At 51.7% G+C, this 13,406-nt stretch overlaps 1 protein-coding gene across 1 annotated transcript; it reads right to left on the reverse strand.

Annotated features, from left to right (window-relative positions):
- Positions 1-7,518: 7,518 nt before the first annotated feature.
- On the reverse strand, positions 7,519-13,131 carry PXMP4 (peroxisomal membrane protein 4). Its single transcript, XM_076351596.1, has 4 exons — positions 12,935-13,131; positions 12,492-12,554; positions 11,662-11,860; positions 7,519-10,679 (listed from the first exon to the last, which is right to left on the reverse strand). The coding sequence occupies exons 1-4, from the start codon at positions 13,129-13,131 to the stop codon at positions 10,416-10,418; spliced, it is 723 nt and encodes a 240-aa protein (XP_076207711.1). The 3' UTR covers positions 7,519-10,415.
- Between the last annotated feature and the right edge of the window lie 275 nt (positions 13,132-13,406).

Raw genomic sequence — 13,406 nt, forward strand, 5'->3', positions numbered from 1 at the left:
GGCTCACATGGCCGCCGGGGCGGCGGGCGGCGCGGCGGGCAGGGCGCGGGCAGGGGCGCGGCCCATGCCGGGCGCGGGGCCGCTCCGCTCCGCTCGGCTCCGCGCCCGCCGCCGTATTGTTCGGCGCGCCGGCCCCGCGCGCCTTTGCGCGCCAAATCCTTTTTGCCGCGAAAGCGGCGCGAGCCTCCCCGCCGCCCGCCCATTGGCTGCGCCCGCCGCCGGGCGCCGCGGCGGGGGCGCGGGGGCGCCGTCCCATTGGCCACCGCCGCCGAAGCGACGGGCGGTGCCGCCCGCCTATTGGTGGCGGACGGCGGCGCCGGACGCGCTGACAAGCGGCCAATCGGCGGCGACGCGCCGAGGCAGGGGCCAATCGGGGGGGGCGCCGCGTGGGTGGGGAGCGGGGCGGGGCCGGGCCGCGGGAGCGGCGGCGGAGGGGGGGGCGGGGGGGACGGCGGCGGCCGCCGCCGTCCCCCCCGCCCCCCCCCCGCCGCCGCTCCCGGGACTCCCGCTCCGTGCACGGAGGGCTTCTCCGTGCCCCCGGGCCCGGGCTCCAGGTCCTGCCGCGTCGGGGTGACGGGCTTCCGGCTGCGGGCGCGGCTGCTCTCCGGATGGCGGAGGCGGAGGAGGAGGGCGCTGGCACACACCCACGAGCAAAGTTCATATCGCCCCCTCCCTCCCCCCCCCCCCCCCCCCCCCCGCGGACTCTGCCCACCCGTGGGATGAGACACTGGTGGAGAAGAGGGGGGGGGTTGGGCTCTACGGGGCGCCCCTTCCCCGGGGGGGGACGGTAACCCCAGCCTTGCCCGGGCTCGCAGCATCCCCTCGCCGCAGGGGCGGCCCGGCAGCAGTGCCCTGCTTGTCAGGAGCTGGTGGGCATCGAGGGGTGCTCAGCCACGCTGGGGCGCAGCCCTCGAGCAGGAGGTCCGCTGTACTGTGGGGCAGCGTTCCCTGGGGGAGGTTGGGACTCCTGTACCGTGTCTGTAAAACTGATGGAGGGACGAAGGGATGAGTGCAGGGTTGTCCCGTCTCCCTCGTGGCAAAACTGCCCCGAGACCGTGGACGAGGCTGTCGGGCAAGTCTTGAGGCTTTGGGCTCTGATACTGCTCGAGGGGTCCAGCTCGCGCAGAAAGAGCGGGATGCTGCAATCTGCTCCGTCCGTTTGCCGGATGATTGACGGCATTTTGTGTTTCCAGACGCCGAACAGCTGTGGATCTCGGCAGCTTCTTCAGCACTGGTTGATAACCACTTGCAGGGCATCACGGAGAAAAAGCTCTGCTGGAAGCAAAATTCGCACTTGACCATGCCGGCAGCTATCTCCGGCGATGGGACTGTGCGGCCAGGGGCGAGGCAGAGGGGATGGCAGCCGGAGCCGGGAGTGGCCCCGCCACGCCGAGAGAGATGATAATCCACCCACAAGACACGGCACAGGCGGCTCCCACCATTGGCATCTCCAACGTGTGGGACGCTGATAACCCTCCTGCTGCATGAGAAGGCAAAATTAAAAAGGAAAAAGAATGTATACATCCTTCTAATAAAAAAACTCTGCGTTTAAAGACTAGGCCTTTCCCAGAGCCCGGAGATGTTGAGGCTCATGGGCAGAGTGTGGAGCATGGGTCTCGGCCAGGCACCCAAAACCCCTCTGAGCCAAGCCCAGCGTTCAACCTGTCCATGCCCCCCACGTGTCGCCGGGGGGCCCCGTGGTCCAGCACGGTGGCCCCCAGCCCCTTGCCGCTGCCGGGCAGGGCTGTGGGCCAGCGCTGGCTCCCGCCCCGGCCCCGCTGCCAACCCCGGTCTGCCGGGATGCAGGAGACAGGGTGTTTTTTCCACCAGTGCGTGGGATGCAGGAGGCATTTGCGGCGATGAGTTAACTCCTCTGCTGTGGAGCAGATCCTGACATGCAGTGCCCCTGTGCTGGCCTAACAGGTTTCAGGCTTTAAAGGATTTTATGCTGGATACTTTGGCAGTGGCTGCAATCTCCCTGCAGGACAGCCAGCACAGAGCAGTGCCGCAATTTCCCCGGATCCCTACCTCCTTAAATATGCCAGTAACATATTGCATGTCCGTGACCAATCATATCACCTCTCCGTGCCTCATTTCTTCATCAGCGAAGAGCACATAGAAATGCTGTCTTGCTTAAAGGAAATTAATACAGTTAATTAACACTTGGCCCTTCTAATATTCAAGGGCCCACTCTCTGGAGCCCTTGCACTGCAATACCATCATTACTGTGAAGCATTAGCAACACTTAGGCCAGATGTTTGCACACAGTTAATGTTTCTTCCAGCTGGGGAGGGAGGGGAAAAAGGCAACCCCAACAGCTGGGTGGGAGCAAATGGCTGGTGGTGCTTTCCCCGTCCCCGGGGAGCCTCGGCCAGGCGCTTCCTGGGGTGACGCAGGGTTTGGGACACAGCTGCTGCACCAGCTGCTCCCACTCACTCACAAAGGCTGGGGTTTCACACACACACACACACCCCCCCAATTCATGCAGGAGCTTATTTGGGGGGAGCAGGCTGTGCCCTACCCCCCCCTCCCGCCACGCTGCCTGGCTGCGCTGCAACTTCCCCAAGGCTTTTAGTGCTGGCGGTGCTGAAAAAGGGCAGTTGTGAAGACAAATGAAAGGCAAATGCTGGTGGGAGAAGGAAGGGCAGGGGCTTTTCTTGCATGCATATGAGGGAAAGCAGATGAATCCCGTCTCCTGCACAGCTGCAGCCTCCTCTCGGCCTCGCCAGCCCTGCTAAGGAGTGGAGACGTGCTCCCAAGATTAGCTGTCTGGCGGGTGCTGCACAAAGATAAAGTCCTGTCCCCACAGCCCCACTTGGTCACGGAGAGGATCAGGAAGGCTATTCATATGCTTTGTACTCCAGCCGGATTTACCCTGCAGCAGTCACTGGGTTCGGGTGGGTTTTGGCTGCCTTGCGCATCGGGACAGACTCAGGCCGAGGGGTGTCTGCTGGCCCCCGCGCTGAAGGAAAAGCGCAGACCGGGGCTGCAGATGGAGCCAGAGCTGGTATCTACACTGCAAAATCATCTCCTGGCAGTGGGAGCAGGCAGGAGGAGGGCTGGCAGGATGCAAACCTGCATCCCTGTGCTCAGTTGACCTTAGCATGTAGGTGTCCCAGAAGCACATTTACTGTCCTTGTCAACCGTAGCGTGGTCCTGCTTTCAGCAGTTCCCATACGGACTGCGCTGAGCTGTCGCACTGGAGTGACTGTGTCGTGTGAAGGCAAGTGCGACTTCCCCCAGGGTCCCCTGCCAATGCTCCTGTTCCCAGCGCTTCAGTTCAGATGACGGCGTGCCGACAGCATGGCACGCTCTAGCTGCAAGAGGACCTGCAGAGGGGACAGGCAGCTAGGGAAAGCCCAGAGCCCCCATAGTCCTGCTATCCTGACCTTACTGCCCTCCACCTCCATCACCTTAGCCATCGCCTTTTTTCTACGGGAACCGAAGCGATTTTCTGATAGCACAAATAGATTAACTAAAGCTTGCTTGTGGCAGAAGGAGAGCATCACTGGTTTAGGTGTCTTCTCTCAGATCCTGGTCCCAAAAGCTAGGAACCGTCTGTTCCCTTGCATCTTGTTAGGGAAGACTGCATACCAGCAGTTCTTCTCCCTAGACATCAGACCAACTACTCTCTTGGATGCTGGGCACAACAGATTCAGCGGTGTTATTTCCTTCTCTGGTATGACGGCATCTGTCGTTAAAGCTCACATCAATCCGTAGAGTCTTTCAGTAGAAGCGACAGGGGCATGGAGCCCGCTCGCCCCCTGCTCTGCTCTTCACACCCAAACAGGGCAATCTTGTTCCAGCCTCCGTAAGACAGAGCAGTACAAACGCCTGCTTGCCACGCCAGTTGCTAGAAGCCCCTCCGTTTGAGGAGGCTCTTCGACTTCCTTCACTCAAGGCCTGCGGAGAAATGGAGAGGCTGAAGTGTTTCCCTCCTTGCAGAGCAGTATGTTGTGCAAATCGCCTGGGAGTCCTCAAGGAGTACATTTGGGAATAAGCCCCTTGATGTTGCCTTCTGTGCTTTAGCTTTTACCTAAACTTAGTAACTCTAGCCAGTCCAAGTTCACTTCCCAGCAGGTTCAGAGCACGGTCATTGGCACTGTGAACCCAAAAGGCAGGTAAAGTGTCAGAGCAAAACCTGTAGCTCACTCAGAGCTTCACTTGGAACAGAAGAAGGGCTCAGGTACAGTATGATGCTTTGAGAGGGGAAAAAATCCACTTTAAGATAGGCCTGACATCAGTTTGGAGGTGTTAATTTGGCTTCTCATTTGGGCTCAGGCTGGACACTCCAGTATTACAGCAGCTACAAAGCAGGAGGTTTTGTCTTACAGCTACTCAGCGCTCCCCTCGCAGAGGGACCTTCTTCTGCTTGGGATCAGGACCTCCCCTACCTGCCCGTGCCGTAGGAAGCTCCTCACACGGGGACTGCTTTATCTCCATTACCACAGCTTTTACCTCTACAGCATATTCTCCCCGTAGCTCTTAGCTTGGAAGAGGCAGCAAAATCATCTATATACATCCTTATTTTGTCTAACTATTTGTATATGTCCTTATTTTGCTTAGCTAATGGGCAAAGCAGCTTCAGACTCGTGTCCAGCGCCTTGTACCTGCGCCCTGCTCCGGCAGATGGTCTTGCCGCAAGCTGTCTGCCCTAAAAAGGAGTATTTGGGCAAGGACCAGGCACACAGACTGAAGCCAGGACTCCACACGCAAGCGGGGCAGTCACCGACAGAGCTTCCTCCAGCTGACTTCTCTCTGAACAGTTGCATGCTCTCTGCAACCACTCGCACGCGTTCCTGGCAGACTGCAAGGCACCAAGGAGCAGTCTGCCCTGTAACCACGTCACCCCAGGAATACCCAACGGGACAGATGGACTCTTCGCCAGCTGCAACGCAAGAACCGATCACGCTCTTTCCCATTTACACTGTGTTTGAGTGTGTCCAGTTTGTACGTGCTACGAACCTCCCAGCCTAGCCCCAGTTTGACTCACTTGGTCTGAAGATACGGCCACGCTAAGCGATCCAAACAGCGACGGCATAGGAAAGGTCATGCTTCAAAAAAACCCCAAAAACCAAGCAAGGATGAAAGCCACCCCAATTTGTCTTTGCAGCTAGGATCCTTACCCGAGCTAGCCAGTGTTGCAGTAGTTAAATCTGATGGTGTGTGTGGTCAAAGTAGCACTGGCTATTGCCTCCAAGCTGGTAACACGAGGGCACAACCGATGCCAAAAATGCCCTCCGTGCATGACTTCTCTACATACAGGACTAGTAACATGCAATAATTAAGCATTACTTCATATATTTTAGCTTAATAATGATGACAGTAAAAAAGGCAAAAATTTAGGTTTTTATTATTATTATAGAAAGCACAGTATTATAATATTCAAAGAGAGATTATACAGAAATAATCTGCAAATACTTTTGGCAGAAAGTCTTGGACTGATGTACTACACCGACTGCACAAGAAGTCAATTCATAGTGGACAAAGCTACTTCAACAACCCACCACCCCCTCTCTTGCATGTTTTAAAACCAAAACCTGAGATATTCCTACAAGCATTCTGATCAGCGTGATTACAAGTTACCTGAGTTTATGTTCTTAACTTTATTCTACACTGTCAGAAAATCAGGGCCTGGATTACACAGCAATTATGAACACAGAATATATACCAAAAGCAGAGGTAATAATACTTGTATTATAGAGCATTTAATTTGTTTTTCCCCCTCCTCATCACCAGTCTCATAAGGAAATGAGACAGATGAAAATTCTTCTAAGTAAAGAGAAAAAAGTTACCTCCTCCAACAATCTGGTATGAACACACAGGTTGAAAATTCAAGATTAGCACCCCTAAAATATTAACAGTGGCAGACAGACTTTACGCTGGATAGTGTTATGCCTTATTTTCTCTCCTCCCTTATCTGCTGGGTTTCAGAACCAGCGTCAGAAAACGGAACGCGTTCTGCTCAGGTTGGCATGATCCAGGGAGACAGACACAACCTGACAAAGAGGAAACAGCATGCGGCTCGGGGTATTATCCAAAGGTCGTGTTTGTGCTGATGCAGCGGAAATGAGTTCGAGTCACAGCAGTCTCTCCTGTGTGAGGGTATCTGCACAGGGTTCTGGTTACTCCACCAGCACCAGCCATCCATGACTGCTCCCAACTGGCTGCAGAGCTTAGCGTGCACAGGAGACCCTCTGCCGTCACAGGGGGTCCCCATGGACACCCGGTTTTGGTCTACTTCAGCAGCCAGAGATCGTTCCTGCAGTTCTACCCCCCACCCAGCTCGGTTTAAAGCAGAGCTTGAACTACTCTACTAGAGCAAGAAAGTCTCGCAGTACCAATATCAAAGCTCGTCTGCAGCCTCTCCCTCCTGACCCAGCTGTCCGGAGCAGGGGTGGTTATCACCCAGACACACGGACAGTGACCGGGACAAAGCACGCCGTCACGCTGCGAACACAGGTTCACACCTTACAGCAGCCACAGCCTCCGTAAGCACTTCTCTGTGGCACCAACTGGAAAAGCACAAGTTTTTCTTTCAGAAATACCCTCCCCTTAACTGAAAGGATCAAACACAGTACAGAAAACCTCACCTAAACCAAATGTCATGCACCCATTTAATTTTCACCTTTGTTAAATAATGTAATTGTCCCGGAAACGGTTCTTCAGCAATCCCGACGGCCAGCACTAGCATACAAGCTGTCCTCCGAAGAGGAGCGAAGCACGGTGGGTACGCTAGGGCAGCATGCAGCGGCAGTAAATAACCCTGAGCTTGCTTTGTTCCTTCATAAAATAAATGATTAATAGCTCAGTACAGTCAGTCTGCTATTCAAGGCTTGCTGAAAACTTTTGATCAGTTTGATTCGTTAACCTTTAAAACTGCCTCTAAAAGAGGCTTAAAGTCTGAAGGAGAAGCATCATTTTAAAATGAACGCTTCAATTTTATTCAGAAATCCTAATATTTGACAAACTGAGTTAAGCATTGAGACATTCTGCTTCTCTTTAGAGGCACTCAGCATCTCACAGTCAGGTGCCGAGGAAGAAATGACACGGTAAAATAAAGCTGATGTAGACAAACAAAACCATGTTCATCTTAAAATTCAAAACCGATCAGGGCTGGGCGGAGAAAATGGGACTTCTTTGTGATTCTTAAGCATTTGGCCGACTCGCAGGTGGCTTCCCAACTGTCTCTTTATTTCTTTTGGTATTAATGCTAATAAAAAAGGAACACAAACAGGGACTCAATTCCCCACACAATGCACTGGGGGAGGGCAGGGAGTGTAACTTATGTATCCGAAAAGTCTGACTCAGACAAATTACTTCTAGTTCACTTCCTTACTACACGCCCGCATTGTTCCAACACCTCGGTAGCATAAGGGGTTCATCCCCAGCTATCTGGTCACAGAAACAGCAATGCAGACTAATGCCGTTAAAGAACTGCTCCAATTACTTCCCTGGGGAAAGAAGTGACTTGCAGCTTAACGTCCTGCCCCAGCGCAGCAGGAAAACCAACCGTCCGCAAACGCCCGGCTAATGGCTGCTGCTCTACGGGACCCGCTCCTGGGATGAGCTGCAGTTTGTCTTCCAGAGACGGCAGCTGGTTCCTGGATCAGAAGTACAGATGGTTTGAGGCTCGGGCACAATTTGCTTTGCAAGTGAGGTTGGTGATAGATTCCCAAGAGAAAAAGGGCGTTTTGAACCAAGGACGACTGATGGCCGCTGCTGCCAGGTTGATACTAGAAACTTGCTATTGGCTTGTTTTTGCCATCCAGAGAGGACAGAGATACTACGGTAGCGTGAAAAGGACAGGACAGGTCACTTGTCCTTCACATGGCCAGAGAGGTGCTTCACAAGCAGCCATATGGTTGCAGTGGCAGAACTACTAGTGGAAGAAAATGATTTCACCTCTAAGGGAAACACAAGCCTTTCTCAGAGAAAGGAATGCCAGCTATAAATTAAAAAGCTTAAAAACTTCTTACAGACACACGGCTCACATAACCAGCCTGCACCACCTTTTGCTACAATAATTATACACCGTCAAGGATTTGCAAGTCTAATAGTTCTAGGGAGAAATTTTCAAGCCATGGCTGCCAGATTCTGGAAGGGCTTTCTGAAATCCCATCAAAGCTTGTAGGAATTCAGCAATATTAGCAGAAAATTAACAGTCTTATTTGGAACAATATTGAGGCTTCTGACATCAAAATAGAGAGCTGCACTCGTGCTGCTTCAAATATCCAGCAGTGGTGCAAATAAAGACACGATGTTTATGAAGAAATCAGACCTCACCTGTAGCTTCAGTATTTTTTCTGTACTTGAATCTTTAAGCTTATCTACAACAAACAAAATATTTAACTACAAAGAAACAAAACCAATTCCTAACTTCTATAGCTTTCCTGGGGTCTATCTGATTGAATACTTATTGGTGTTCAAATTCAAGTATCCAGTACAGACCATACTAGGAGGTGATGTTAAAAGCTGAAGGTACATCGGACAGTTATTACGGCAAAGCAGTATCTTGTCTTTTGGGCACCAAAGGTGAGTACGTCATGGGTTTGCATGGGATGAGCACAAAGAAGCTTCCGCCTCTACACTGTAAGATCTCACAGTGAATGTAGTTAGATTCAGCATTAGATTCAGTTCGAGCCAGAAGACTCTAGTCCTACTCGACCTGAGACACTCAGGACATGATTCAATCCCAAACATCACAGCACCAGACTATGGGGAGGGGAACATTTAACTCTCCATCTTGCTGACAGAGTGGAAAAACCAAGCGCAAAGCAGCACTCAGAAGATGCATAATAGTAACAGAAGAGCTTAGGAGGACAAGGAAAAATGACTTAAGAAGAAATCGAGAATTTTTTTCTACTCAGAAGCTACCTGAACTTAAATGTACTGTTTTGGTCATACCATTAAATATGACAAACTGCTAGAGCCTGGAGTGTAAAGAGACTGCAAAAGACGATGAAGAACAGCATCAGCGGGACTATGAAATGGCAAGGTCAGGTCAGGATGGAAAAGCGGATGGGTACAGGGAGAACTAATCTTTTTCAAACGAGAGGTATAAAAGGGGCAAATAAAATAGTCCTGATTGAGACAAAAGGGAACTTAATGACTCTCTTGCAATATCACCACATAAAACCAGTGTGTCAGGAATTATTTTCACGAACATCATTAAGTGAATGGTATAGTGTTATACGGCAGTGTAAGTGCTTTGTACTATTAACAGTTCCATTTTATTAATTTTAGAACAAAACCTGCTTTTTCTCAGCTATCTAGTCAATCTTCTGCTAAAGCCCGGTGGGTGCTGCACTATTCCTGGGGCTCAGCTGTGTATTTTTAAGAGGAAGATTCACTTGTACATTCATCCGTGGCCTCAACCTGGCTCAGCAACAAGCCTGCACAAACTACAGGTACATTCAAGTTTGATTACAGCTAACACATGCCACTGCTGAGGAGGGTAGATTCTGGACCTAAGAGAAACCCATGCGCTTATCCTCCACCAAAATAAAAGTGCTTGTTAAAAGTGTTGCTTGCTTCTACGTGTAAAGTACCCAGTGTGATAGCTGAGGGCGTGCGATGCGCCTCAGCCTGTTTTCAAAGCAGTCTAAGTTGCGTAACTGTTTTTGGTATTTAGTTCAAGCAGCTTTTAAAAACTTTACAAATTGAGTTTAAAATAATTACAGTGTATTAATTAGGGCACTCCGCAGAGGGACAGATTCAGCCCAAGTGCATGAAAGAAACCGAGCAAAAATAGTCCTTCTGAGCCTGATGTACGAGGCTTGTACCAGACAATCTTTAACAGTTTTATTCTCAAACACCTTATTGTCCTCCTGAGGGAAAACTGCAGAGAAACTCTCTTAAGGAGCACACAACTGTCCTTGTAATAGTTTAAACAAGGTTTCCAGTCGTCCACAGAAATCAAGCAATTACGTCCCTGCTTTCAGACCTGAGCAGGTCCCCCACTCCCATCACACTACGGTGAGCACGGCAGCACAGAAAAACGCTTCTGTCTTGTGAGCATTCAGACAATCCCTAGAACATTTTTTTCATGACTAGACATACTCCCCACTTACTGTCAGGCTGTCATTTTGTAAGTATATTTAGCTTCTTTAAAAAATAAAACCACATACTTGTAGGGAAAATAAGGCCTCTTCTAAAAAAGACTGGTTTTAACTCAAGATTCCCAAGGCATTTTACTCTCATTGAGGACTGCAACAAGTTTCTGTGTGGTATTTACTCGCTCTAAACAGAGCCAAGAGAAGACTAATCAGAACATTTTGGCCAGGACACAAGAAGCAACTGTGCTTGATAGATGTTAATTTAAAAAAAATCACCAGTCAAGAGCAACAGAATAACCTTTTCCCTTAGCTGCTGGAAGGCACCGTCCCATTTAAAGGTGTTTTACAATGAACCACCTACTTGCTGTCTGTCCTTTTGTTATAAACCAGAAAGTCAGAAATGTCATGCCATACATTACTATCATCATACAGGTAGGTCATGGAGGACTGCAGAGAAGGCTGCAGAGTTTGCCGGTGGTATTCAAAGAGCCAGAGAACTGTCCCCCATATCAGAGCAGCGACAAGTGGAAAGGGATCCTGCTTTGGCTGTGGGACATAGCCCTTTTCCACTGCCAGCCGAGACAAGCCAAACAGGATACGAGACAGCAGGTACATAATGATCTGCATGAAGAGAAAACCCAAAGAACATTAGGTAAATAACCTGACCACATATACTAGCCAGGTTAAGTGATTTAGAAGCCGTAAGCCAGGCAAGAGGAGTGGAAACAATTTACCCAACTTAACCGCAAACAGGCGGTAGGTTCATGTATCAAGCAGTCTTTATAACTGCAGATGTTTGTGTCTTCCCTATGTCCTCAAAGTCCTACTCCTCTGCTGGCGCTCTAATTTAGTAATCAACAAGTCACACTTGATGCAACATATCTTTGCAGTTGCACAACTTTTATCTTTGCTCAGTTAATGCTACCTCAGATGCTGCTTGCTGATAGAATAGTCACGGAGCAGCCCTGCCAACCTGCCAAGCAGATACAAACTCGGTAGACCGGACACGTCCTAAAACCAGGCTGAAGGTATGCTCTTGCAGGTGATTGCATAAGTAAAACACTTTTGATTAATCTGCATCTGTGCGTTTTACTGACTGATTAATCCGTGACTGAGTATTAACAACCAAACTTCCCCTGAGCAGCTTTTGTCAGTTTAACCACTTTAGTTAAGTGTAGCTCAGTAACTGACCGTGCTCTACACTCACAACGTTCAAGCTACAGGGTTTAGCCCTGCAAGCGGGGAGACGAGGAGCGCAGGCAGCCTGTTACCACAGCTCAGATGACAGGTGGGGTAACCCAACGGCTTTGGATTGCGCGACTGCCTGACTGCCTTCCTAGGTATACAAGTGCAGCTTTGGAGGTAAACCTGGTCTTTTAGCTCTCAAACTGCACACACCGTTCCCGGAGGCACGCAACCACCGCGAGGATTTGAGCGCAGCGCAGCCAAAACCAGAACTTGTGCAAAGAGAAATACGATAAAAGAATAACGCTACACGGTAAGAACCGCCAGAAACATGCCAGGCTATACTAACCACTTCCTGGCACACGATCATCCATCTGTTGGGTTTTTTGTCAAGGAAACTTTCAACAAACGCATTTACCTGGCTGTTGATGGGATTGTTCTCACCGAACACTAGCCAACCTCCAATGCAGGCTGCAAAGAAAGAATGAAATGGAATTTTTTTCCCCTGTAGTCGGGACTGCAACGCCATCAGCCCCTTGTAGGTGGACACAAAATACGCCAAGTTCCGGGAATGAGTGTACGTAGCCTGAGCAATCGATTTCAATTTCTCTCTTAAACTGAAGAAAAGAAACAGACAATTAGAAGAGCAAAAAGGCAGTAGCCCTGCAGTCACTCAGCCTGGACACTATGCCCCTCTGGCCCGCCCGTCTAGACCGACAGCTCGGGCACCCCACAGAACAGCTACTTTGTGAGGGAGGACAAACCCCTTCACCTCTGGCTCACTCATCAGAATACCTTCAACAGCTCTACTTAGACTGTGGACTGCGCTTTTGTCTAATTCCATGAATAGTCAAGGAGCCTTTTTTTTTTTCTTCATTGCTTTTTTTTTTTTTTTGCCTAAGTGCAAACCTCTGGCATAAGCGGGGAAAGCCACAACATGCAGTGCTGGAGCTTGGCTTCCCTGATTTGAATGGAGAGCGGAGTGCTGCTGTTTGCATCTGCTAATTTCTCCTCTGCCCACTGGTTCTCATCAACCATTGCACAAGCGGCTGACCCCCGTGAGAATGTGTATTTGTGTACGCGTATGTGTGTGCGTACGAGTTGTCCTGGTAGCTATCAGAACAACGGGCTCTGACCACGGCTCCTGGGTCTTTCTGCTTTTTAAGCCCTCTGGAAACACGAACGATTGAATGCTTGAATGAAAGCATTCTAAGCAGTAACACAGAAATACAGAACTAGGGTTCGTACCTTCCACTCTTGAACAGGAAAGTCATCACCAGGGCATGCGGGGCACGAATTTTTGCTCCGTAACTGCAAAAGTGAATAGGTATTTCAGACTTCTTGTATTATGTTATCAAATGATTGTATTTCTATTCTATTGACAGGCAAAACATGCTACTTCAGCAATTACATCTTACTTTTAAGTCAGCCCAGGAGCAGCAGCACACCAAACCAGAAGGAGCCCAGGCCACAGGCTGAGAACGCGCACCCCAATAAGCCAGGCCCAAAGGGGACCCCAAAAGCGGTTAAAACCCCGCTGATCGGTGAGGGAGACGGAAACGCCCCTCCCGAACCTCTACCGCAACAGCCCCGGCCTCCTCACACGAACGGCGGGCACACGGCGGCCCTCCCGCGGCCGAGGCGCTCCCCACACCGCCCTCCCGCCCCTCAGCCGCCCCCGCCGCACTCACACGGCCCCGTTGCGGAAGCCCTTGAGGACGGCGAGCGCGGCGCGGTAGCGGCGCTGCTGCAGGAGGGCGTTGGCGGCGCGGAGCAGGGCGCGGAGCGCGTCCCCGCCGCCCGCCATGGTGCACCTCTCGCCGGGGCCGGTGTCGGCTGCCGGCAGGGCGCACGCTTCCGGGGGCGGGGCCCCGCCCGCCGCGCGCATAGGGTCTCCCGGCTGCCCATCGGCGCTCTTGGCCAATAGGCGGCGCCACCTTAACCGCTCATTGGTGGGGAGCGTCTGTCCTGCAGCCAATGGGGGGCGCGCGGAGCGTCCCGCCCCTCCCCTCCCGCTGAGGGCGGCGGAGGGGCAGCGCTCGCCGCTGTCGGCCCCGCGGGGCGGCCCGGCCCGGCGCGGGTCATGGGGCCGGGGGCGCGGCCCTCCGGCGGCAGAGGCGCGGGGCAGGGGCTCCGCGGGCCCTCGCAGCCGCCGCGTCGGGA

This window comes from Aptenodytes patagonicus, chromosome 14 (genome assembly GCF_965638725.1).
Source record: "Aptenodytes patagonicus chromosome 14, bAptPat1.pri.cur, whole genome shotgun sequence".
NCBI classification, from domain to species: Eukaryota; Metazoa; Chordata; class Aves; order Sphenisciformes; family Spheniscidae; genus Aptenodytes; species Aptenodytes patagonicus.

What these genes read in the sequence shown, in the direction of transcription:
- PXMP4 (XM_076351596.1), bottom strand. Translation starts at nt 13,131, where the DNA reads ATGCGCGCGGCGGGCGGGGCCCCGCCCCCGGAAGCGTGCGCCCTGCCG. An exon ending in TTCCTGTTCAAGAGTGGAAG is followed by an intron (nt 11,861 to 12,491) that starts GTACGAACCCTA and finishes TCTTTTCTTCAG; the next exon opens with TTTAAGAGAGAAATTGAAAT. An exon ending in ACAATCCCATCAACAGCCAG is followed by an intron (nt 10,680 to 11,661) that starts GTAAATGCGTTT and finishes CTCTTCATGCAG; the next exon opens with ATCATTATGTACCTGCTGTC.